We start from the raw sequence: 24,484 nt of genomic DNA, 5'->3' as shown, positions 1-24,484 counted from the left end.
GCACCATTTAATTGTAACTACGACACGCCCCCGCCTCCCTGGTCCGGGGAATAGCGGGGACTTTGACTTTTGGTCCAGCCAAGGCGGGTAAAGTCCCCGTACAGCGGAGACCGCCTGCTAGTAAAATACTAGCTAAATGCCCCCGCACCAGGCCCATCCCAGCTTTTTTTGGCGTGAAGTAAAATCACCGCATTTACCTGGAAGGTAAAAACACGGCCCATTTCCCTGGCTATTCCCGGTATGGTTACAATTGATTGATGCACTTACTAGCTTCTTTGTTTGTGTGCAAGTAATAGAAACAGTACGTGTTTTTCTTCAAAATTGTCCTTTTACAGACGTAGGAAGCTGTTTCGCTAGGACGAAAACTAGTTTTGTCCGAGGCGAAAAAATTGGTGTTCGTCCTAGCGAAACGGTTTGTTACGTCTGTAAGAGGACACTTTTAAATAAAAAACGAGTAGCTGTATCTGACTTTAATACACGACGATAAGTGTATTGCATATATATTCGTGAGCAAATAAATGCATTCATCAAAAAAATACTTACAGATTTATAAATATAAATATTTTTTCGAAAGATAAACATTTATTATCTTGGCCTTTCTAAATAAAATGTATCGGCTAGTGGGATAACTGGTGCACGCTCCGCTTACAACCGTAAGAAGACATTTTTCAATAGTTCTGCAGGGGGTATGGTCGTATAATGCACCAGTCAGAAGTAACCACGCCCTTCCCCCCAACCCCAGGTCCGGGGAATAGCGGGGACTTTGACTTTCGGTCCAACCAACCCCGGGCAAAGTCCCCGCCGTGCGGGGACGAACTGCTCGTGAAACCCCCGCCAAATGCCCCCGCACCCAAATGACTATAGGTAAGGCCCATTCCCCGCTATATTTGACATGAAAACAAAACCACCGCATTCACCCGGCACTGTGGGGCAACCTGAAGGTAAAAACACGGCACATTTACCCGGCTATCCCCGTTATACCCCCGAACCTGTGTGTGTATGTGGGGGGGGGGGGGCGTGGTTACAATTGACTGGTGCATTACAACCGTAAGAAGACACTTTTTCAAAAGCTCTGTTGGGGGTATAGTCGTATAAGATGGACGATCAATTGTGATCAAGTAGGACTGTTAAATTTTCCAGTAACGTTTGTAGTACCTTCGCTTATTTTATTCATTTGTTACTTAACATATTTATAACAATGGCATTAATTCAACGATATATGGATATCGAAAGCACACTTTAAGTCTTCAAGAACATTTTTATTTGTTTTTCGGCATTTTGATTGCACTATTGCCAGCTCTCATTTTGTTTTATTATAATAAAGCCGTTTACCAGAGATTGGCTAAGTCATGGCCCCACAACCGTCGGCACCCAGGTTACTTAATTCCATCATTATTCATAAATACCTTGGGACAGTTGACTGACAAAATCTCTTTTAATGAATATGCATGAGGCAGGGGAGTCAACTATTTTTGTCAATTCGCATGTTACTATTAAATATTTTTCAATAACATTTGGAAGCCTGCATAGCCTAGTTGAGTTGACTGCTGACTAAGAAATAAATACGGATTATTTCTGAAAAGACGGCCTCGGTTCAATACCGAAACATTTTTCTACATGAAAGCATTCGGAACCAATCCAATTGACTCTTTAATAATTCATGATTACGAGATTTTCCTAGTGACAAAGTCGTCCGCGGTATACAACAAAGCATAACATGGTAGTGTAACGGGTTAGGACTAAAAAAAATATGTCTGTTTCGGGTAACCCGACCCTACCTATAATTTTTTTTTTTCCGTTTCTGAGCAAAATAAATATTCGTTAGCGAATACAGAGCTACGAAGGGCGGATAAATGCAGATTTTAATCAGAATTATTGTTTATATGATAAAACAAAGTCAGGCAATGACAGTAATGTAGAAAAGACTGCCATGTGCAAGAAAACACTCTGAACTTACGACAGATTTTGAAAAAAAAAATAAAAAAAAAAATAAATCCCTACCTACCCTCCCTACCCTACCTAGAAACTTTGGGAAGGTTACCCTAAACAAACAATGTTTTTGGCCTTATCCGACGATGTGGTACTATTAACGTCAAACCACTGGATAACACAGTTTAAAGCATACATGTTAACAAATTTTGGTATCAAACATATTTTAAAAAGAGTACAAAAATACACCATCGATAAATATATTTAAAACTGCACTCTTACAGATTAACCGTTTTGAAACTTTATTTATATAAAAAAAAATTGTCATGGAATAAGCCAATTTGGGGTAAATATCTGAATACCAGTAATATAAGACTGCTGACAAAAGTTCTGATTGCAGATTTTCATATTTCCATTCGACAATTAATGTTTTATGGCTAAAAGCGTTAGTAACGCTTTAACAAACTGCATAAAACATCATATTTTGAACATAAATATGCAAAACTGCGACTCGATCATTTGTCAAGGGTGTTGTATCATTGGTTTAAAGACATTTACGCAAAAATTGGCTCGTTCCAAGACAAAAAATAAAACAAAGTGTCAAAACGTTCAATCTATGGGAGTGCAGCTTTAATAGTGGGCAGAGGTGGGTTATATAATTTCATTCATTCCGTATTGATAACTGCAAAAGAAGTATAAGCACATCGTGTTTTTGTTCCAGTTTGGAACCACAATGCATTTCGTTTTAGCGACTGAGGCGTAACAAAAGGAGTTTGTTTCCGGTTTCCCTACCTACCCTCAAATACCTCCCAACCCATTCGGATCTCCTCGGCCACTTTTATCGAAAAAAACAACTCGGATGTATGCCGGTACATCGGAAGCAGTAGTTCGTATAATTTCGAATTACATGTATATCATAAATTAAATGTACATAGTGATTTAGCTTGTATTTGTTGATCTAAGTTTAAATTGATTGCCAGTGAAGAGTTTTATTGCAAACATAATTAGGATTCTAGACAGTTAAGACATTAAGTTTAACTGCTAAACTTAAATACTACGCGATCTACTTGCAGCGGACTTAAATGTACTGATTTTTGACATTGTAAACCGTCCATATAATTCCGAGTGTGTTTTTTTTCGATAAAAATGGCCGAGGAGCTCCGAATACCTCCTAACCTTACTGTCATTGCTACAAGGCAACCCTGTTTTCGTAAGATTATGTGGACGTCGTTTAGAGCGTTTATTACATTATAAACCCAAAACAATGTAGAAGATTGTGAAAAAGTGTGAAAATTGCATAAAGACGTTGTGACCTAAAGTTAAACATTTCGCTTCCACAAGTTCTTTTGAGGGCTCTCCTGGCTTCAAATTTGAAGCAAACTGGAACATCAACTCTAAGAACCAAAAGCAACCAAATAACTTATAGAATCTAACCAAACAAAACATCAAGACAGGCTAGACACGCAAAGACAATCGCGGTTATCCAAACAGTGGCAAACATAGATGTCGCTGCGTTACACTTGTGTCCATTGCAGATGATGAAATCCCCCTTGTATTTTTCAATCTTCACTGTAACTTCCGTATTCTTGTGGAAGCGTGCACTTTCGGCACCGAGTGACAAACAGCCACGGTGAATAACTGAAACAAACATATTTATTATGTTTAACTGCTTTGTATCGGTGGGGTACAAGTGGCGTAAAGGTGGCGTAAAGGTGGCGGAAAGGTTGCATACAGGTGGCGATAAGTGCCGTCAAGGTGGCAAACAGGTGGCAAACAGGTGGCGAACAGGTGGTGTACAAGTGGCGTTAAGGTGGCAAGCAGGTGGCGAGCAGGTGGCGTATAAGTGATATAAAGGTGGCAAATAGGTGGCGAACAGGTGGCAAACAGGTGGCGTAAAGGTGGCATACAGGTGGCGTACAGGTGGCTTACAAATGGCGTAAAGCTTGCAAATAGGTGGCGAACAGGTGGCGTACAAGTGGCGTAAAGGTGGCAAATAGGTGGCGAACAGGTGGTGTATAAGTGGCGTAAAGGTGCCATACATGTGGCTAACAGGTGGCGTAAATGTGGCATACAGGTGGCGATAAGTGGCGTCAAGGTGGCAAACAGGTGGCAAACAGGTTGGGTAAAAGTGGCATACTGGTGGCGAACAGCAGGCGTAAAGGTGGCATACAGGTGGCGATAAGTGGCGTCAATGTGGCAAACAGGTGGCGAAGAAGTGGCGTACAAGTGACGTAAAGGTAGCAAATAGGTGGCGAACAAGTGGCGTACAAGTGGCGTAAAGGTGGCAAACATGTGGCGAACAGGTGGCGTATAAGTGGCGTAAAGTTGCCATACAGGTGGCGAACAGGTGACGTATAAGTGACGTAAAAGTGGCATACAGGTGGCGAACAGGTGGCGTATAAGTGGTGTAAAGGTGGCATACAGGTGGCGTATAAATGGCGTAAATTTGCCATACAGGTGGCGAACAGGTGGCGTATAAGTGACGTAAAAGTGGCATACAGGTGGCGAACAGGTGGCGTATAAGTGGCGTAAAGGTGGCATACAGGTGTTGAACAGGTGGCGTTTGCTTTAAACCAGGTTAAGTTTTTGAATTAAAAAATTTTGAACAGAAAAAGTGTAATACTTTGTTAAAATTCATACTGTCGAGTGTACCAATGGGACAAATGTCCGTAAAGATGTCACTTTGAAATAACGTTGACTTAAAGCTGCACTCTCACAGATTTAACGTTTTGACAACTTTTTTATTTTTTTGTCTTGGAACGAGCCATTTTTTGCGAAAATGTGTGGAAAGCAGTTATATAAGACTGCTGACAAAAAAAATAGATCCCAGATTTTTATATTTAAGTTCAAAAGTTGATGTTTTATTCATTTTTCTTAAATCGTTAGTTAAACTATAAAACATTAATTTTCGAACGGAAACAAGAAAATCTGCGATCCGATCTTTTGTCTGCAAATGATTTGCTCTGTCCAAGACAAAAACTAAAAATAGTTGTAAAAACGATGTATCTGCGAGAGTGCAGCTTCAAAGTGACACTCTAATTCAAAATCAATCCATAACCATGTATGACAAACATAATTTTTGAGTGATACACACCTTGAACAACTTACTAAATAATATATTTATAGTTTTTTTTTTTATTACTGATAACAAAATTGTAACCGTGAATTTAATACATGAAAACGAAAAAAATATTAAATGGTTAATGCTAAAAGATTTACTGTGATCTACTATGGTCTCATACGGTAGAAATACCATTTTTTCTGCACCTTTCTGTCAAATGAAACTCGGTATTCCTCATAGCAACCATTGTTTTCGACATTTATTTATCTTTTTTTGGCATATAAAACAAGTGTATTAATTGTGGTAAATCTTATTTGGGAGTCAGAGTGCATCTTAAAACTAATGAAGACAGTCTTACTTTTGTGCCTATTCTCATTTTCCCCAGAAAACTTGTAGCAACTTCCTGGACAGGGTGCTGTGTAAATATTTTCCTGTGTTGTTTCGTTACAGTCTGTACACATGTAGCATCGCCTGTCAATCTGAGCCGAATCAGTCCCTGAAATAAGGTCATATAACAGCTGTAGCATTATCTGCCGATCCCTGCCACTAAAATAAGAGAATATTACAGGTGAAGCATTATCTGTCGATAACAGCAACTTACGACCCTTAAATAAGGTCATATTACATGTGTAGCATTGCCTGTTGATCCCAGCCACTTTTGAACCTAAAATAAGGTCAAATAACAGGTGTAGCAACGCTTGCTGATCCCAGCCACTTTTGAACCTAAAATAAGGTCAAATAACAGGTGTAGCAACGCTTGCTGATCCCAGCCACTTTTGAACCTAAAATAAGGTCAAATAACAGGTGACGCAATGCTTGCTGAGCCCAACCATTTCCGAACCTAAAATTTAGCATTGTCTGTCAATTCCAGCCGAACGTTCATTATGACAAATTACTGGTGTAGATAATTAAAGATTATTACGTAAAGAAATAAAATGTGTTGGCTAAAAAACCCTGCCTGACATTACCTGCTACAAATAGACAAAACGTCCTCAGCCAATATAAGACTTAACTTATTAATTTTACCCAGCCATAAACCTGCAAGACGAATCCAATGTTCGTATATCCTAGTACATATATGTTTTTTCTGTTACTGTTATGAAACCAGCTTGTTGTAATGAAATTAAATAAATTTACAGTACCTATTCTTATCCAATGACAAGTACTTTTCTGTTACAGTTTTGTATCATTCAAAATAGCATTTTTGATTCCATTATTGCTTCCTGTGAACAGAATTGTAAAACATGTGAAATCTTTGTTTGTTTCTCTTACAGCCTTTCAACGCTTTCAGCGCTTTTATTGATCTATGGTAACAGCATTCGGAACTCCTTGGCTATTTCCATCGAAACAATCTCGCATGCATGCAGGTACATCCGTAGAATAGTTCGTAAAATTTAAATAATGGTATTTATTATTAATAGTATTTTAACGTCTATGTTTTATAACTAAGATTAAATTGATTTCTAGTGAGGTATATACTTGCATAAACAATTATGATTCCCAAGAGTATAATCAAACAGTTTAACTACTATATCGAAATTACTACGCGATCTACTTGCAACGAAGTTAAGCTGTATGGATATCTGACATTGTAAACCGTCCATATACATCCGATGTTGTTTTTGATGAAAAATGGCCGAGGCGTTCCGAATGTGATAAGAGAGCGCACGTCAGAAGACCCTAAGGCCAAAAAAGGATCCTTGTATCCAACAACGTATCCAAAAAAATAGGAAGGGTAGATAGGCGTTTCTTTCTTATTTTAAGATTCGGGATTCTGTACCAAACCGACCTATATTTTGGTATAATATCCCTGTTGTAGACAGGTCGAGATATTAAATGACATAAAAACACTTGTGTTTATTCACAGTGGATGGCTGCATATAAGTACAAAGAGTATAGGTTGTGTCTGGGCAGTAACTTTTTCTTGTATGGACAGATTTGAAAATAACTTGCCACATGTGTTTGATATACCAAGACGATGAGTCGCGTTCAAGACCCATGTCCCTACCTCTAAGGTCAAGGTCACACTTAGGTGTTTATTCGCAGTGGATGGCTGCATATAAGGACAAAGAGTATAGGTTGTCGTGTCTGGGCTATAACTTTTTCTTGTATCGACAGATTTAAAAATAACTTGCCACATGTGTTTGACATACCAAGACGATGTGTCGGGTGAAAGACCCATGTCCCTACCTCTAAGGTCAAGGTCACACTTAGGTGTTTATTCACAGTGGATGGCTGCATATAAGGACAAAGAGTATAGGTTGTCGTGTCCGGTCTGTAACTTTTTCTTGTATGGACAGATTTGAAAATAACTTGCCACATGTGTTTGACATACCAAGACGACGTGTCGGGTGAAAGACCCATGTCCCTACCTCTAAAGTCAAAGTCACTTAGGTGTTTATTCACAGTGGATGGCTGCATATAAGGACAAAGAGTATAGGTTGTCGTGTCTGGGCAGTAACTTTTTCTTGTATGGACAGATTTGAAAATAACTTGCCACATGTGTTTGACATACCAAGACGATGTGTCGCGTGCAAGACCCATGTTCCTACCTCTAAGATGAAAGATACACTTAGTAATGACATCAAAGGACACCTTTTATGCGATAGCAGTGTAAAACTCGCCCAGGAAATCAGGAAATACGAATGTGCACCTGGAAACTGTCCTGCTAGATCAAATAAACCAGATACAGATCAAAGAAAGTCAACCGTCAATTGTTATATCTGGTGATTTCAACCAAAATGCGATAGCCCGTCCAATGCCTCAAATATGCCAGGCGCTCATAGAAAAAGGATTCCGCCAGTATTCTCACTCACCGACCCATGTATTAGGTTCTTGTCTTGACCATATCTGTATCTCTGGGTTAGTTGGCATAAGACCAACAACAACACTGACATATTACAGTGACCATGCATGGGTGTAATGTGGTGTTTCAAAACCTCAATGACAGGTAATTAGTGTTTTTTTTATAATGATTCCACTTGGTCATAAGCATTCCTTGCTTTATATTATTTTATCATTGTTATTATTATTATTATTATTATTATTATTATTATTATTATTATTATTATTATTATTATTATCATCATATTTTTATTATTACTTTTATCTATTTAATGTGACGTTTGATATAAACAAGGCTTAGCTTAAAGAATAGTTGAACAGAAAAAAAGTTACACTTTGGTAAAAAAAGTCCTTGAAACAACTTTGAACATAATAAATACATACGCCTATTTTCATTTCTGCCACCATCTGTGTTCTTATTTGTTCCTGATTGCCCGTCGGTCTTATCCACAGCCGAACCTAAAATAATACCAAATTATGCACAAATTGTAAAAAGGTTCGGGGAATAGCGGGGACTTTGAATTTTGGTTCAGTCAGCCCCGGGTAAAATCCCCGCCCTGCGGAGACGACCTGCCGTTAAAATTCCCGCCAAATGCCCCCGCACCCTAGGGACCTTAGGTAAGGACCACTCCCCGCTATTTTTGGCGCGAACACAAAACAACCGCATTCACCCGGCACTGCATCTGAAAGGTAAAAAACACGGCCCATTTCCCCGGCTATCCCCGGTAAACCCACGGACCTGGGAGGGGGGGGGGGGTGGTCGTGCTTACAATTGAAAAAACAGGTTCATTAGAGGTGTAGTATTGCCTTTTGGTATTTACGGAAGGGATTATCCACCAGTGGATGCATGCTGCTATATAAGTATTACCATATTTGTTTGCAAGTGCATTTGTCTGAATGGTAAGTGCCTATATGCATTACATGCCTTAATTGACTACCGCATTTGTTTGTGTACAATTTTGACACTGGCACCGGATTTTCAAACTCTATCATTATTTTTAAAAAATAAAAAAATATCTGATTTAACTAAAAATTACAATACCAAACATGTGAAAAATATTGATTGTTTTTACAAATATACAGTACAAAGTGCATATTTATAATAAAAATCAATGATTTTTTTTCACGTTTTTGCTATTGAAGTTTCAAGTTTGGAATTAAAAAATAAAATAAAAAAAATGATTGAGTTTAAAGATCCGGTACCAGTGAATTTTACTTGTCTTCAACTTCAAAAGTTCACATGTCTAAATGATAGGTTCTATTGTCAAGTGTTGTATATAGTCTAAAATAATAGACGTGTTATACGGGATTCTTCCAATCCCTAACGTCTAAACGGGAATGTGCAAAAAACGGGGGTGTTTTAAAAATATTGAAATTGTTTTAAATGAAGTATTTTATGGTTGAAATTGATCATAAAGAGTTATATTCATATTTATCCATGTAAGTGAAATGTTATTTGGCACTAAACAAGCATTTAATGCATTAAAACAAGTTGTTTACCTTTCCAATAAAACGAAAGTTGACTGACACAGAAAACAATTATTCGAAGGGGAACAACTCGATACAATCGTAATAACTCGGCCTCCTCCGACAAAGCTTCGAGATAGACCTCGTTACACAATCGTAGCAACTCGGCCATGGCCGAAATGTTCCGAGCGATTTAAAACTGTGCCCTGAAGCTTTGCAGGTGCCCGTCATGTATATATCGTTATGTTTTGACAGAATGAAATGAAGAAAAGCCGTCAAACTCATAATTATAAGTTTGATATTTATTTTTTGTGTACAGAACTAATATAAAATAACAATATCTGGTAATATTTCTTGTTTTTATGATATTTTATAGACGCTATATGCTTTAACCCGGAATCCTAATCGGAACAACTACCCACTTTTGATACTAAACAATTTGTACGTGAAGGATTTGCCATAGCAAAAATCTAAAAAAATCCGTCAACGTACAATTATTTGGACTAGTGTTGTATACTGTGTTTTATAAAAATACACATCTAAAACTACTTCTTCTACTAATAATACTATTGATATAATGTAATAAGACCATTGAAACCGAAATCTATTCATAGCAGTATGTATTTTCAAATAAACATGACCGGTTGAAGTGAAACAAATAAAAACAACAATTGTAAAATTTACATGTATGGATATCATATTTATCATTATCATTACTTTACCTGTCATGCATCGTTGCGTGCAAGAGTATATGTCCGAAATTGTTCCTGAATTGGCACAGCTCCTGTAGCATTGCATGACATCATTCGCAGCCACTCCCAAACCTTTAAGAATATCGAATTACAGGTGTAGAATTGCCTTTTGGTATTTATGGCAGGAATTATCCACCAGTTGATGCATGCTGCTGTATTATTATAACCATATTCGTTTGCAAGTGCATTCGTCTAAATGTGTGGGGTTTGTTTTTGGAATGAACTAATATTTGGGTAAATATCTGGAAACGAGTGATATAAGACTGGTGACAAAATATCAGATGACGCTTTTTAATATTTACGTTCGATTTTGAAATTGAAGTTTTGACACTAAAAGCGTTACTAACGCTGTAAAAAATGAGTTTTTCGGAGAAACATCAATTTTCAAACTTTAATATGAAGAATTGCGATCTGATTCTATGTCAGCAGTCTTTTATCACTGGTTCTCAGACATTTTCGCAAACGGTGGCTAATTTGCCTAAGCCAAAAAATAAGAACAGTAGTCAAAACGGTCCATCTTTGCGAGTGCAGCTTTAATCTAAGTGATCTTTTCATTCCAATAATGAAGCAACAATAACGCATTCATTGCACCAAAATGCCCCATTTAAGGCTAAGATTAGCTCAACATGTCTTTGGCAAGGTCCCAAAAGCCGTCCGTTACCTTGTCTAGGGCCCGCTGTTTTGGATTATGGAACAATTAAACATTAAATCCAAAAAGGTGTCAACGAACTATTTTGGTAAATGCCTAGGTCTTCAAACAACAACAACAGCAAAACACAGTTGCATTCAAAAGGCACTTCGTTTGAATAATTCAAGACACAACCCTTTAAAGTTCAGGACATATTGATACTAAAACGTTCAAATGGTTATATTATTACGTTAAAGTGACACTCTTATTCACAACCAATACAAACACATGTATACCAAACGTAAATTTTTAGTGATAATGCATTTATGGAAAATATTAAATACTAATAACAAAATTGTAACCGTGTATTTAATAGCTGAAAACGCAAAAATATTAAATGACTGATGAATGCTAAAATATTTACTGTGATCTACTATAGTCTCATAAGGTAGATATACCATATTTTCTGCACCTTTCTTTCAAATCGAACTCGATATCCTTCATAAAAACCATAGTTGTCGACATTAATTCATCCTTTTTGGTATATCAAAACAGTTGTTTTAATTATGGTAAATTTTATTTGGGAGTAAGAGTGCATTTTAAAATCAAAACTTACTTGACAAAACTATGCAGCCTACCACTCCAGTGACAAGAAGCAAATACTTGAAACTCAACATAATAAAAAGAATTATATTTAAAAGAAGTCAAGTGAAAGGTAGTAGTGTTAAACTGGAACTAGTTCAGGCCTAAAGGGTGCGATGGTATTTATTATTTTAAATTCGTGCTATTATAGAAATCTATAAATCTATTTTGAAAACATCCTGAATCCGTTTTTGAAAACAAGGAAGCAGGATGTGTACAGGATTTTTGTATATACATGAACCTTTTTAGTCTTCCTAGTCCACATCCGGTTGTTAAAGTCGTTTAAAAACCATTTGGGAGCACTATAGAGTAGTATAATAGTGAATGTTGAGGCGGAGGGGTTGGGGTGGGGTCGCAATCATCGGCGTAAGATCTTCGGGTGTTCGGGGCAATCATTTGAGCTTGATCTTCGAGTGGGCGTGGGTTTGGCTTTCATCGGCTCAGAATCTTCGAATATTGGGAGGGTCATCGAAACTCGATGTTCGGGTCGCACGTGTTATTCTACGTGTCTTTCTTATCGTCCACACGGCCGTCCATGTGTCGGAGAGACCGTCGAACGAGGGCGGGTGGTGTTAACCCATTGGTACAGTTGTTCAATCACAAGTGAGATGGAACGGACGTTTTATGTGCTGATATGAGCAGACGTTTTTAATCGTATATTGAGCAAGTGTATATTGAAGATCCTGCACCGATGATTGTCCATCACCCCTACCGCCGCCCCATCACATCATATACACTTTTTATAGTTCTCTTTCATAGTTAAAGTATGACTATATACATTGAAGGTATACGTCAAATAGAGTTATGTTCTGTTCCATGTTCTATTGAATGTTTGTGGTACATACATCAGTGTGTGTATACTACGTCATGAATGCTACGTCGAAATAATATTTTTTCTTCAAAAGAAGACATCAAACAAAGATATTTTTCCTTTTTCTTTTCAATTATAGATAAAACAAAGGGCAGTGTATGTCGCTTAAAGAGATCCGCCTTCGTTTAATTACCGAAGTTTGATAAGTTGATTAATTTCCTCAAACACTTCGACAATCCTGTTCTCAGAATAATGTTTAAGAGTGCTCCATTAAGTGACGTTTTGTGAAAAGGTTTGTCGAAGTATTTTAAGAAACTGAAGTCTCAATAAAACTCTGGTAAAAAACCGAAGGCGGGGATCTGCGATTCAAATATATCACACAGAAATATTATATAAATCCTAACATTGCAAGTTTAGAATAATCATATCATCATCTAATGTTGCTATTTTTAAAGCATCGGCGGCAACCACGGTACTTTCTTCCGTTACACTTCATACATACCGTGGGATAATTGACTGACAAAATCTCGTTTGAATGAATATGCATGAGGAAGGAGAAACAACTCTTCTTCCAACGAATTCGCATGTAATACTCAAATATTGTTCAATAACATGACAGTGTCAGTAGCCTCCGTGGCCGTGTGGTCTTGACTAGTGTCAACTGTTATTGTACCGAGAAGGCGGACCCGGTTGAACTCCGGCAATCGCCAGAAAATTTGTCAACCGTAAAGGATCGGGTACTTTGCAGAACCAATGAAACTGCCTCATTAATTGTTCATGATTACGAGATTTTCCAAGCCAAATTGCCCACGGTACACAACAAAGCATGGCGTGGTGTGTATTGGGGGTATCCGACGATGTATCTCTACATATGTGTACCGTGAATTTGATAAATGAAAAGTACTTCATGAAGAATGAAATTCTAAAATCACCATCCATATCGTAACCCTATAACTGTAAATTTGTTTCATTGTGCTTCATATTACTGTTGCGCAAAATTGTATGATAAAAGTGTATGTCTGTATATATTGTAACGGCCTTAAAGCAAATAAACTTCGTCATTGTCATAGAAGGCACAACTGAACTGGTGCAATTTAGAAATGTACTAGTCGTTAAGTGTATTAAATACATATATATCTAATTAATGCACCACTCAATTGTAACCACGGCACTCTCCCCCAGGTCCTGGGGTAAACCGGAGCTAGCCAGGGAAATGAGCTGTGTTTTACCTTCGAGGTGTCCCCGCAGTGCCGGATGCATGCGGTGGTTTTGTCTTCGCGTCAAGAATAGCGGGGAATGGGCCTAACCTAGGGTCCATTGGGTGCGGGGGTGATTTTACCCGGGCCTGCGGGGGGGGGGGCGTGGTTACAAATGACTGGGGCATAAGATGTGCACTTGTATATTTAGCGCTGAACATCCATATTGAAAGGTACATGTCTAAATAAAGAGGTGTCCATGTATGTCCAAACAATGAAATACATTTAGAAGAGTTTCTCTATACTTAGAGAGATGTACCTCCATACCTGGGATACTAGAGTGCACCACTATTTAGGGACGTACAGTACAGTTAGACTTTGAAACTAAATTGAACAGCATATTTCATATCTACCATAAATGCATAATTTAGTAAGTAGTTAAAGGTTAATCACTCAAAATTTATATTTATTATACATGTGTACGTATTGATTTTGAATGAAAGTGACATTCTTATTCAAAATCAAATAATACACATGTATAACAAACATAAATTTAAGTGATAATCCTTTAACTACTTAAGTTACCTAATAATGCATTTATGGAAAATACTAATTACTGATAACAAGATTATAACCGTATATTTAATAGCTGTAAATGCAGAAAATATTAAATGATTGGTGAATGCTAAAAGATTTACTGTGATCTACTATATTCTCATAAGGTAGAAATACCGTGTTTTCTGCACATTTTTTTCGCATTAAACTCGTTAACTTTCATAAGAACCATTGTTATGGACATTTATTCTTCGTATTAATTGTGGTAAATATTCTTTGGGAGTAATAGTGCATCTTTAAAAAATTGTGTATAAAGGGTGTTGTTAATTTTATCAGTGTTCATTGTATACCTAATCGCTTCAATCAAGTCCCGATCCAATACTTGTTATTACTGAATATTTTTGAAGCCGCTTCTTGTTGATTTTGATAAAGTGATAAATAAGAAATATATATATATATATTTATATATATTTCCACGAGAACGGGTATGTAAATTTGCATTACAAATACATATGACGTCCGTGTTTTAGTAGAGCCATATTCGGGCAAAGTTATACATGAACATTCTTTTGTTTAGGAAACAAATTGCATTTGTTATAATTTTAATATGTGTTACAGCTCGTGTTTTAAATTTACTTATATTAACGCACACTTATTTCGATTCAGCAGCGAACAAAAACTGCATAAAAACTATCACGACAAACACCAATCCACGGCAAACATCAATCCACGGCAAACACCAATCCACGGCAAACACCAATCCACGGCAAACATCAATCCAAGGCAAACATCAATCCACGGCAAACATCAATCCACGGCAAACACCAATCCACGGCAAACATCAATCAACGGCAAACACCAATCCACGGCAAACACCAATCCACGGCAAACATCAATCCACGGCAAACATCAATCCACGGCAAACATCAATCCACGGCAAACATCAATACACGGCAAACACCAATCCACGGCAAACACCAATCCAAGGCAAACACCAATCCACGGCAAACACCAATCCAAGGCAAACACCAATCCACGGCAAACACCAATCCAAGGCAAACACCAATCCAAGGCAAACACCAATCCACGGCAAACACCAATCCACGGCAAACATCAATCCAAGGCAAACACCAATCCAAGGCAAACATCAATCCACGGCAAACACCAATCCAAGGCAAACATCAATCCACTGCAAACACCAATCCACGGCAAACATCAATCCACGGCAAACACCAATCCACGGCAAACATCAATCCACGGCAAACACCAATCCACGGCAAACACCAATCCAAGGCAAACACCAATCCAAGGCAAACATCAATCCACGGCAAACATCAATCCACGGCAAACACCAATCCAAGGCAAACATCAATCCACTGCAAACACCAATCCACGGCCAACACCAATCCACGGCCAACACCAATCCACGGCAAACATCAATCCACGGCAAACACCAATCCACGGCAAACACCAATCCAAGGCAAACACCAATCCAAAGCAAACATCAATCCACGGCAAACATCAATCCACGGCAAACATCAATCCACGGCAAACATCAATACACGGCAAACACCAATCCACGGCAAACACCAATCCAAGGCAAACACCAATCCACGGCAAACACCAATCCAAGGCAAACACCAATACACGGCAAACACCAATCCAAGGCAAACACCAATCCAAGGCAAACACCAATCCACGGCAAACACCAATCCACGGCAAACATCAATCCAAGGCAAACACCAATCCAAGGCAAACATCAATCCACGGCAAACACCAATCCAAGGCAAACATCAATCCACTGCAAACACCAATCCACGGCAAACATCAATCCACGGCAAACACCAATCCACGGCAAACATCAATCCACGGCAAACACCAATCCACGGCAAACACCAATCCAAGGCAAACACCAATCCAAGGCAAACATCAATCCACGGCAAACATCAATCCACGGCAAACACCAATCCAAGGCAAACATCAATCCACTGCAAACACCAATCCACGGCCAACACCAATCCACGGCCAACACCAATCCACGGCAAACATCAATCCACGTCAAACATCAATCCACGGCAAACACCAATCCAAGGCAAACACCAATCCAAAGCAAACACCAATCCACGGCAAACACCATTCCACGGCAAACATCAATCCACGGCAAACATCAATCAACGGCAAACATCAATCCACGGCAAACACCAATCCACGGCAAACACCAATCCAAGGCAAACACTAATCCACGACAAACACCAATCCACGGCAAACAACAATCCAAAGCAAACACCAATCCACGGCAAACACCAATCCAAGGCAAACACCAATCCACGGCAAACACCAATCCACGGCAAACACCAATCCAAGGCAAACACCAATCCACGGCAAACACCAATCCACGGCAAACATCAAAGGTGATCTGACATCGGCCATTGAGTACCCATGTTAAAGCTACACTCTCATAGATTGAACGTTTTGACACACTTTTTTCATATTTATGTTCAGAAATTGATGTTTTATGTATTTTTCTTAAAATGTTAATAAAACCTTTAGACTAAAACTATTTTTCGAACGGAAATATGATAATCTGCCATCTGATATTTTGTCAGCAGTCTTATATCACTGGTTTTCAGATATTTACGTAGAAATTGGCTCACTCCAAGTAAAAAATGTTGTCAAAACGGTAAATCTGTGAGGGTGCAGCTTTAAGTACACATGCCGTTTAAAAAAAAGATGCAAAGGCTCGTTAAAAAATTGCCAAAATAGGTCCAAGGACGATTTACTTAGCTTTAATACACAGTTTCAAGTCATACAAATTTCTATTTTTACTTTGAAAACAAACAATCGTTTACTTAATACATTCAATCACTTTTTCTTAAGGCCTCTAGAAACGTTAGTTAAAATCCGAGAATAACGTACACGTAAGACCTCCTGGTATGCGTATTTATAGTGCGATAAAAGTGATAAAAACTTCTTACCAGCTCAAAATATCTTTAATGAACACCAACATTCTCAAAGAACCCGCCATTTGTTCCGCATTGAACATGTCCCTCACTTAAAATTCCACAAAATTCATTTACGTTGGACCCACAGGTGCAAACACCAATATAACGGAGTAAAATGAGAGAGTTTAATGTAAATGATGGCACGAAATGGGCGCGTTACGACCTGACATCCCCGCAAACCGTTTGGCGTTCAAATGAGCTCTTTCACATATTGTTGAAATACACCATATAGAATAGGGACTTTTTTGTAAATTACGTCATTGCTAACAACTTTTCCCAATATTTACACGCGGTAAACTTTGATTGTGAATATGTGTAAATGAAGCAAAAATATGTCCGAAGAGATGTATATTTAATTATTTGTATGATATCGTAGGTCTTGACCTTGTGTCGTGAATTGTGTAAGATTGTGGAATACACAAAACAGTTTAAAAATCTTTCTCAAAATGGAGCGTTGTGTGTCATGAATCCCAATGGCGGTCCTACCGGGGGCATAGAGGGCCCGTTGCCCCCCCCCCCCTCAGCTAGCCAGAAAGTTATATTTTTTAGGGCACATCTTTATTGATTTAACTGTACAAATAAATTTTGTCACAATTTCAATTTTATTAACATTGTTTGAGCAAGTAAACAATTGAACCTGATTCTCGTGTTTCAGTATTTATGGTATGCCAATTTCAAAGCATAATACTGTATAGTATACGACACGAAAAAGTATCTTGAAAATGACATCGGGGCCCAAACATTCAATAACGATAAATCGGCGCCGCATTTTACACAGACAGCTGATCAAACGTAAACAAATATGGTTGCAGTTATACAGGTTAGTTTACTGTTTTCAGAATTTTTTTTCTTTTTGGAATTGTCAATCTATAACAATCCGTGTATTTTATTATAAAACATACCATTCTGTTTTCAGAATATATCCTATACCAAAAATATAAGTTGTTTTAAATTGTTAACACATGCACAGTTAATGTTCGTCATTGCTTTTAATAATGTCATTGTACGAGTATGTCAACAAGGTATGTGTGTGCATGACGTACATTAAACAAAAGTTAAAATTCAATTTAATAAACGTTACCGCCTTGGAACTTTCCATTCGGCCTTTATTAACGCCCAGTTCTTTGAATCATGCTAGAGCCTTTGTAAATGAATACAGAATAATTTATTTGAAACCCTTTCTGGATTATGCTGTCAAGTTGTTTTTACTTCAGTTAACTTAAATGACAATGACATCCGAGGTACAGTATCGTTGAGTATAATCGATATATATCTAAGTTACTGTAGGTTCATGTAGTATTTATACTACTCCACATATGTGTATCTGAGGTGGCCGAGTACTCAGTGTGTGTATACCACGTGATAAAACGTGATTAGCCCCGCATTTGTATTATTTCCGAAATTTGATGAGGTCATTAGTTTTATCAAACACTTCGACAAACCTGTTTTCAAAATAATGTTTTGACAGTGCTCCGTCAGACGGCCGTATTGTGAAAAAGTTTGTCGAAGTGATTTAAGAAACTTAACTCGCAATCAAATTCTGGTAAAAGACCGAAGGTGGGACTCCTTAAGCGGCGTAGACTGCGCTATGTTTCATTTAAAATGGTGAAGAAATAGTGAAGTTATCTTTGTTTAAAGTGACACTCTTATTCAAAATCAATACATGCACATGTATATCAAACATCAATTTTTACTTATACACCTTTAACTACTTACTAAATAATATATATATGGAAAATATTGATTACTGATAACAAAATTGTAACCGTGTATTTAATAGCAGAAAGCGCAAAAATATTAAATGATTGGTGAATGATAAAAGATATACTGTGGCAACTATAGTCTCATAAGGTAGAAATACTGTGTTTTATGCTCATTTCTTTCAAATTAAACTCAGTATCCTGCATAAGAACCATTGTTTTCGGCATTTATTAATCCTTTTTGGAATATTAAAATAATAGTATTAATTGTGGTAAATCTTATTTGGGAGTAAGAGTGCATCTTTAAAGTCTTTTTTCAAATCAAAATATTGCCTTCCGACGTAGCATTTATGACGCAATTTATCACGTGGTATACACACACTGGTACTTAATGACTTTGGTTTCAATTCAGGCGACCCCGATTCCATTCTTCTCATTGGCATGATATATTTTTTGTGTGAAAGGTTTATCTTGTATCAGTTAATGCTTTCCTTTTAATTCAAATGATCTGCCAAACAGCATTGACAGCGACGACAAATGTGAATTCCATGTCATGATATGATTAAAATAATGCATTCCCAAAAGGTTTTATATGTTATTATTAGTTGTGACCCCCCCCCCCCCGCTTTAGAAAGTCCTGGAACCACCACTGGTTCCGTAGATATTTTGTTATCATAAATTTGGACACACAATATATATGGACTTTTTCTTAACTGTATAACCATAACTTCCATGGAGATATGGATGTCATAACAGTTAGCGGCCATCTGTCTGTAAAATCGTCGAAATGTTTGAGGTTGGAATCGAGTGTTTTTGTCTGGTCCGCCATCTTTGTTTTCGATATGTCAGTTAGCTATACTACATGATGTCGGTTGAACTGTTGTCCAAAACTAAACTGAATCGCGTGATGGTTAGGATTTTTTATGCTATCGATTTCTGGATAATTTGGACAAACCAGGGAGATAAGAAAATGGCAACCGCCTGTAATAACCTATCCACGTTTATTCAATAGTTTAAGCCCGAAATTATAAATATTCTGGTATTTCAAAGCTAATCGTCCGGTACAAACAAAACTATACCTTTTTAATATACACACGTTACTTTAGAAACAATAGTGTCATTGGTCTGTTACATGAATTTTAATAGCTCGAAATTAACATTTTATTTGTACCGGCATGAGAAAACCCTGTTATATGATTTCAGTCTATATCTATTGGCTGCTGAATTATAAAAAAGTTGTACAGCCGGTATGCAACAGAGAGAAGAAACAAGGACCAGTTAGTTAAAGCAGGTATTTCATGGCATGTGCACCACACGAATATACGTGCATTTAATAAAATGATTCAATCTTAATGAATGCTCAGAGCTTCTGTTAATGTTATTATAACAGGGAAAATAACACAAATATTCGGAAGTGACTACCCAGAGCCCCATTTGTCGTTTATTGTCTCTTCTTCTTAGCACATGCCAGTGAATCAAAGCATTGTTATACCATTTCAAATCACTGTCTACTTCCAATGTATGTTTTGGACATGAATGTTTGTTCTTTTTAATTTATAAAAGTGCTAAACATACTGGATCTGCCTGATCCACTGTTTTTTTTACATTTTCACCGTATTGTTTTATTCATACACCGGATGTGATAATTTTATCGAACATATAGTGGTTACGTTCAACCAATTTTAGTTTTCTTATTAGAAACGTTACCTTTTTTTCTAACGATGTTTAATATTTTGCTTTTGAAGTTTTATAACCACAACGTTTTCTTAGTCTACAGCTTAACAACAGTTGTTTCAAACGGTATTTTTAAACGAGTTTTTTCTGCTTAAGTCATTTATTAATTTTCATTCATTCCGTGTTGATAATGCACCAGTCAATTGTAACCACGGCCCCCTGGTCCGGGGTTAAGCGGGGACTTCGACTTTCGGTCCAGCCAAGCCCGGGTAAAATCCCTTTTCTGCTGAGACGACCTGCCGGTAAAATCACCGCTAAATGCCCCCGCACCACAGGGACCGTAGGTAAGGACCATTCCCCGCTATTTTTGGCGCGAACACAAAACAACCGCATTCACCGGTCTTGCGGGGCCATCTGGAAGGTAAAAACAAGGCCCATTTCCCCGGCTATCCCCGGTATACCCCATGACCTGGGGGTGGGGGTGTGAGGGCGCGGTTACAAATGACTGTTGCATAATATCAACACTAATGCATTGAACACATCATTTTACATACTAGAAATTTACGTTTGTAATCATGATTTATTTACCCACTTCATTTAAAAAAAGTTAACCAACTAAGAGGCCACGTAGCGCTATACACGTGGCGACAATCGAAGGTATCCGAACAGTGTCAAACACAGATGTCGCTGTATTGCACTTGTGTCCATTGCAGAAACACATCTTTCCTTTGAAATCCCCCAACGAAACCAACGCCGACGACCCTGTTACACATGTATCGCTGTGCAAACGTGCCGTGCCGAAACCTAAGGATAAGCAGCCACGATTTATAACTGAAACAAATATAAAATAAGAATTATGTTTTCAACATCTTTGACCGGTTATGGTGCCGTTTGATACAAACTCACTTGAAGAACATTTGAAAATAAACGGCGTACATAAGTTAAGATAAGAAAGCAGAAACTGATAAAGAGACTCGCTCATGTCACGTTTGTGACCAAAAAATAGTTTTCCCAGTAATGCATCTGAAAACTCTTATTTCATCATTATTTTCATCTAGCTGTTATTAACGCTAATGAAAATAATGGTCTTTAAAGACGATATTTGAGCAAATGTCATCATTTGTTGAAGAATTCCAGCTTTTGGTATCTTAGTTTTAACACTCCTTATAATTTGCCGCACATTATAATAGTGCATTTTGCATTTTAAATATAAGCGAGTCCCTTTCATTTATGTTTGCCAATTCAAGAATTTTGGAGTAACTGAGGAAAGCTGGTTATCAAACATGACCAAGGTATTCTGACAATGCACATATTGTCAAAGTTTGGTGCTGATCGGTCCAAAACTCATCGAGTTAATACAGCGCTTACAAAATAAAGTGTGTTCAAGATAAGCAATTGACGGGCTATAACTCTGAAATGACTGGAGCGGCACTGTGGATTGTCCAACATGACCGAGATATTCTAGTTTGGTGATGATGGGTCAATAGAACATCGAGTTAAAGTGCATACAAAATAAGGTAAGTGTAAATTAGGTCATTCAAGGGACATAACTCTGGAGTGACATGGCTATTATAGATCTGCCTACACATATTTTGTGTAACATGATCGGACAATAGTTCCAGGTCCTTGGGTTACAGCCCGGATGACTAGGTACACGTCGCCCGCCCGTCGGGCGCCGCCCGCAATCGTCAGCCGCCAAATGTGAAAATAAGCAAAGACAATCTGTCCCGTTTGACAAAAAATATAAACCTGCGACACAGGTTCGTGATGAATTTCCTTGAAACAACATTAAATTAAAATAATGACGTCTTACTTTCGTAACCCTTCTCATTTTTAGCGGCCATTTTGTAACAATTGCCTGTGCATGAGGTCTTGCCAAAATTTGCCTTGGTTGTGTCGTTACAATTGTTACACGTGTAACATTCTCGGTCGATCCCAGCAACTATCGAACCTGAAAAAAGGTCATATTGAATAATGTATGGACTGCAAAAGACACGTTCGGAGCTCCTCGGCCATTTTTTTTTCAAAAACAACCTCGGATGTATGCCGGTACATCAGTTGAAGTAGTTCGTATTTTTTTTAAATTATATCGTTAATTAAATTTAGTGTTTTAGAGTTGATCTAAGTTTAAATTGATTACCAGTGAAGTGTATTATTGCAAACATAATTAAGATTTTCAAGAGTAAAGACATAAAGTTTTACTGCTAAATAAAATTACTACGCGATCTACTTGCAGCGGATTTAAACGTACCTCCTTTCGAGTATGTAAACCGTCCAAAAACGTCCGAGGTTGTTTTTGAAAAAAAATGGCCGAGGAGTTCCGAATGCAAAAGTCAGTGTGTGTATACCACGTGATAAATTGCACCATAAATGCTACGTCGGAAGGCAACATTTTGCTTCGAATGAAGACTTTAATCAATTTAAAAGATAACTTTCCTATTTCTTCACCATTTTAAAAATGAACGTAGCGCAGTCTACGCCGCCTACGGAGCCCAGCCTTCGGTCTTTAACCAGAGTTTGATTGAGAGTGTAGTTTTTTAAAACACTTCGACAAACCTTGTTACGATACGGCCGTCTGACGGAGCACTGTCAAAACATAATTCTGGAAACAGGTTTGTCGAAGTGTTTGATGAAACTAATCACCTTATCAAACTCCGGTAATATAACGAAGGCGTGGCTCTTAAAGGGGCATTAAATGCCCTTTGTTTCATTTAAAATGGTGAAGTTAAAGGAATGTTCCCTTCTGACGTAGCATATATGACGTAATTTATCACATGGTATATACACACTGAAAGTAGTGCGGCCAAAATATGTAAAGGTCTGTCTGTAGTTGCAGAGTGTATTTCAGATAAAAAAATATTACATCGTTTATTTAAAACAGTATTTGGAGGACTAAGCTTGTGGAATATTTACATAAAAGTGCAAACAATCAGTATGTGACCATGTTTTTATTTGAGACGTAAGTTGTCGCTCATTCGGAACCTCCCGCCCATTATTCCATTGAAAACAGTCTCGGATGAATGCCAGTACTTCAGTAAAAGAAGTTCGTAAACTTTTCAATAAAAGTATTAATTAATTGACGGACTTATAAACCAGATCTGTGATTAATGGTAGCGTTTTAAGGTGTATTTTGTATTACTAAGTTTAAAATGATTGCCAGTGAAGTGTATAAGTGCATAAATTATTAAGATTCCCCAAAATAAAATCATAAAGTTCACTGCTTAATTGAAATAACTAAGCGATCTACATGCAGCATATTTGGACTGTAAAGATTTCTGACATTGTAAACCGTCTATATTTATAACAGAGAAGTTATTTTCGATGGAAAATGGCCGAGGAGTTCCGACTGATTGTCGCTTTGTTGCTGTTTTCTCTAAACAAGTTGTAGACTAGCAGTATACATAATTTGCTAGTGAATAATTTATTACAAAATACATGCAAGAATTTTGCTTCCTTGTTCATTCACGACCTATATACGATTACTAATTCTTAAATACAGATTGTCATTTTTCTTATACTGCTTAAGTTTAAACATTTTACTAACTTTCTATTTAAATGTATAATAAAAAAATGATCGAAATGGCTTGAAAGATTAATTCCGATAATCGATTTGATTTCATATTAAAATTGAATCTCTTATAAAAATTATCTAATTTTCAAGAATTTAAAACACTTATATAAATCTTTTAGTTCAATAATGATGCATAAAAAATACTTACTCGTCAAAAATATGCAACCAAACACTCCAATAATGGGTATCAAATGCTTGAAAGTCAGCATGATGCTAAATTCAGAAATAGTATTTAGATGTAGAACTTTCAGCTTAACTGATACAATGATACGAATCAACGGGAGTTTGTAATCGTTGCATATGGTTGTTATTTAGGCCACCACAAATAAATGGTTCAGTTTCTAGCGTTCCTACCCACCAAGCAGTAGAAAAAATAACATCACGAAAAAAGCAACTAGCATTGTGTTTAAAATTGTTCTTCATAGGCAAAGATAATATTGCCGGATTGCTTTTTCCAAACCAAGTCATTTGTTGTTTTTTTAATTGTTTTTACTTTGCCCGAGTTTTATTCCAAGACTTATAAATTGTTTTATTGTTTTTGCATTGTCGGATCGGATTACTTTTACAAGATTAAGCATATTGCCTTGTTTCATTGTTTTTACAATGTCAGAATGAATTTTCCAAGACCAAGTGTATTGCTTTGTTTATTTGT

General features: G+C 37.4%; 3 protein-coding genes across 4 annotated transcripts; 1 reads left to right on the top strand and 2 right to left on the bottom strand.

Annotated features, from left to right (window-relative positions):
* Positions 1 to 3,155: 3,155 nt before the first annotated feature.
* LOC128239883 (uncharacterized) lies at positions 3,156 to 11,433 on the bottom strand. Of its 2 annotated transcripts, XM_052956323.1 has the most exons (5): positions 11,298 to 11,433; positions 10,024 to 10,125; positions 8,219 to 8,293; positions 5,349 to 5,486; positions 3,156 to 3,567 (listed from the first exon to the last, which is right to left on the bottom strand). In XM_052956323.1, exons 1-5 carry the CDS (start codon positions 11,356 to 11,358, stop codon positions 3,359 to 3,361), a joined length of 585 nt encoding a protein of 194 aa, XP_052812283.1. In that variant the 5' UTR covers positions 11,359 to 11,433; the 3' UTR covers positions 3,156 to 3,358. The 2 variants fall into 2 exon arrangements, with proteins under 2 accessions (XP_052812283.1, XP_052812284.1); XM_052956324.1 differs by lacking the exon at positions 8,219 to 8,293.
* Positions 11,434 to 14,492: 3,059 nt separating this feature from the next.
* Positions 14,493 to 16,124, top strand: LOC128241212 (hornerin-like). Its single transcript, XM_052958166.1, has one exon. It carries the CDS (start codon positions 14,493 to 14,495, stop codon positions 16,122 to 16,124), a length of 1,632 nt encoding a protein of 543 aa, XP_052814126.1.
* Positions 16,125 to 19,574: 3,450 nt separating this feature from the next.
* On the bottom strand, positions 19,575 to 24,130 carry LOC128240125 (protein quiver-like). The gene is made up of 3 exons (XM_052956640.1): positions 23,981 to 24,130; positions 22,075 to 22,212; positions 19,575 to 21,092 (listed from the first exon to the last, which is right to left on the bottom strand). The coding sequence occupies exons 1-3, from the start codon at positions 24,039 to 24,041 to the stop codon at positions 20,869 to 20,871; spliced, it is 423 nt and encodes a 140-aa protein (XP_052812600.1). The 5' UTR covers positions 24,042 to 24,130; the 3' UTR covers positions 19,575 to 20,868.
* Between the last annotated feature and the right edge of the window lie 354 nt (positions 24,131 to 24,484).

This window comes from Mya arenaria, chromosome 7, assembly GCF_026914265.1.
Source record: "Mya arenaria isolate MELC-2E11 chromosome 7, ASM2691426v1".
NCBI classification, from domain to species: domain Eukaryota; kingdom Metazoa; phylum Mollusca; class Bivalvia; order Myida; family Myidae; genus Mya; species Mya arenaria.
The sequence above is the reverse complement of the archived record's forward strand: the minus strand, read 5'-3'. Positions and strand labels throughout refer to the sequence as shown.

Excerpts from the sequence above, each read along its gene's own strand:
- LOC128239883 (XM_052956323.1), bottom strand. The coding sequence starts at position 11,358 with ATGTTGAGTTTCAAGTATTTGCTTCTTGTCACTGGAGTGGTAGGCTGC. Across the intron at positions 5,487-8,218 it reads TGGCAGAAATGAAAATAGGC|GGACTGATTCGGCTCAGATT; the intron begins GTATGTATTTAT and ends ACCTTATTTCAG. Across the intron at positions 3,568-5,348 it reads AAATGAGAATAGGCACAAAA|TTATTCACCGTGGCTGTTTG; the intron begins GTAAGACTGTCT and ends TGTTTGTTTCAG.
- LOC128241212 (XM_052958166.1), top strand. The coding sequence starts at position 14,493 with ATGTGTTACAGCTCGTGTTTTAAATTTACTTATATTAACGCACACTTA.
- LOC128240125 (XM_052956640.1), bottom strand. The coding sequence starts at position 24,041 with ATGCTGACTTTCAAGCATTTGATACCCATTATTGGAGTGTTTGGTTGC. Across the intron at positions 22,213-23,980 it reads TGGTTGCATATTTTTGACGA|GTTCGATAGTTGCTGGGATC; the intron begins GTAAGTATTTTT and ends ACCTTTTTTCAG. Across the intron at positions 21,093-22,074 it reads AAATGAGAAGGGTTACGAAA|TTATAAATCGTGGCTGCTTA; the intron begins GTAAGACGTCAT and ends TATTTGTTTCAG.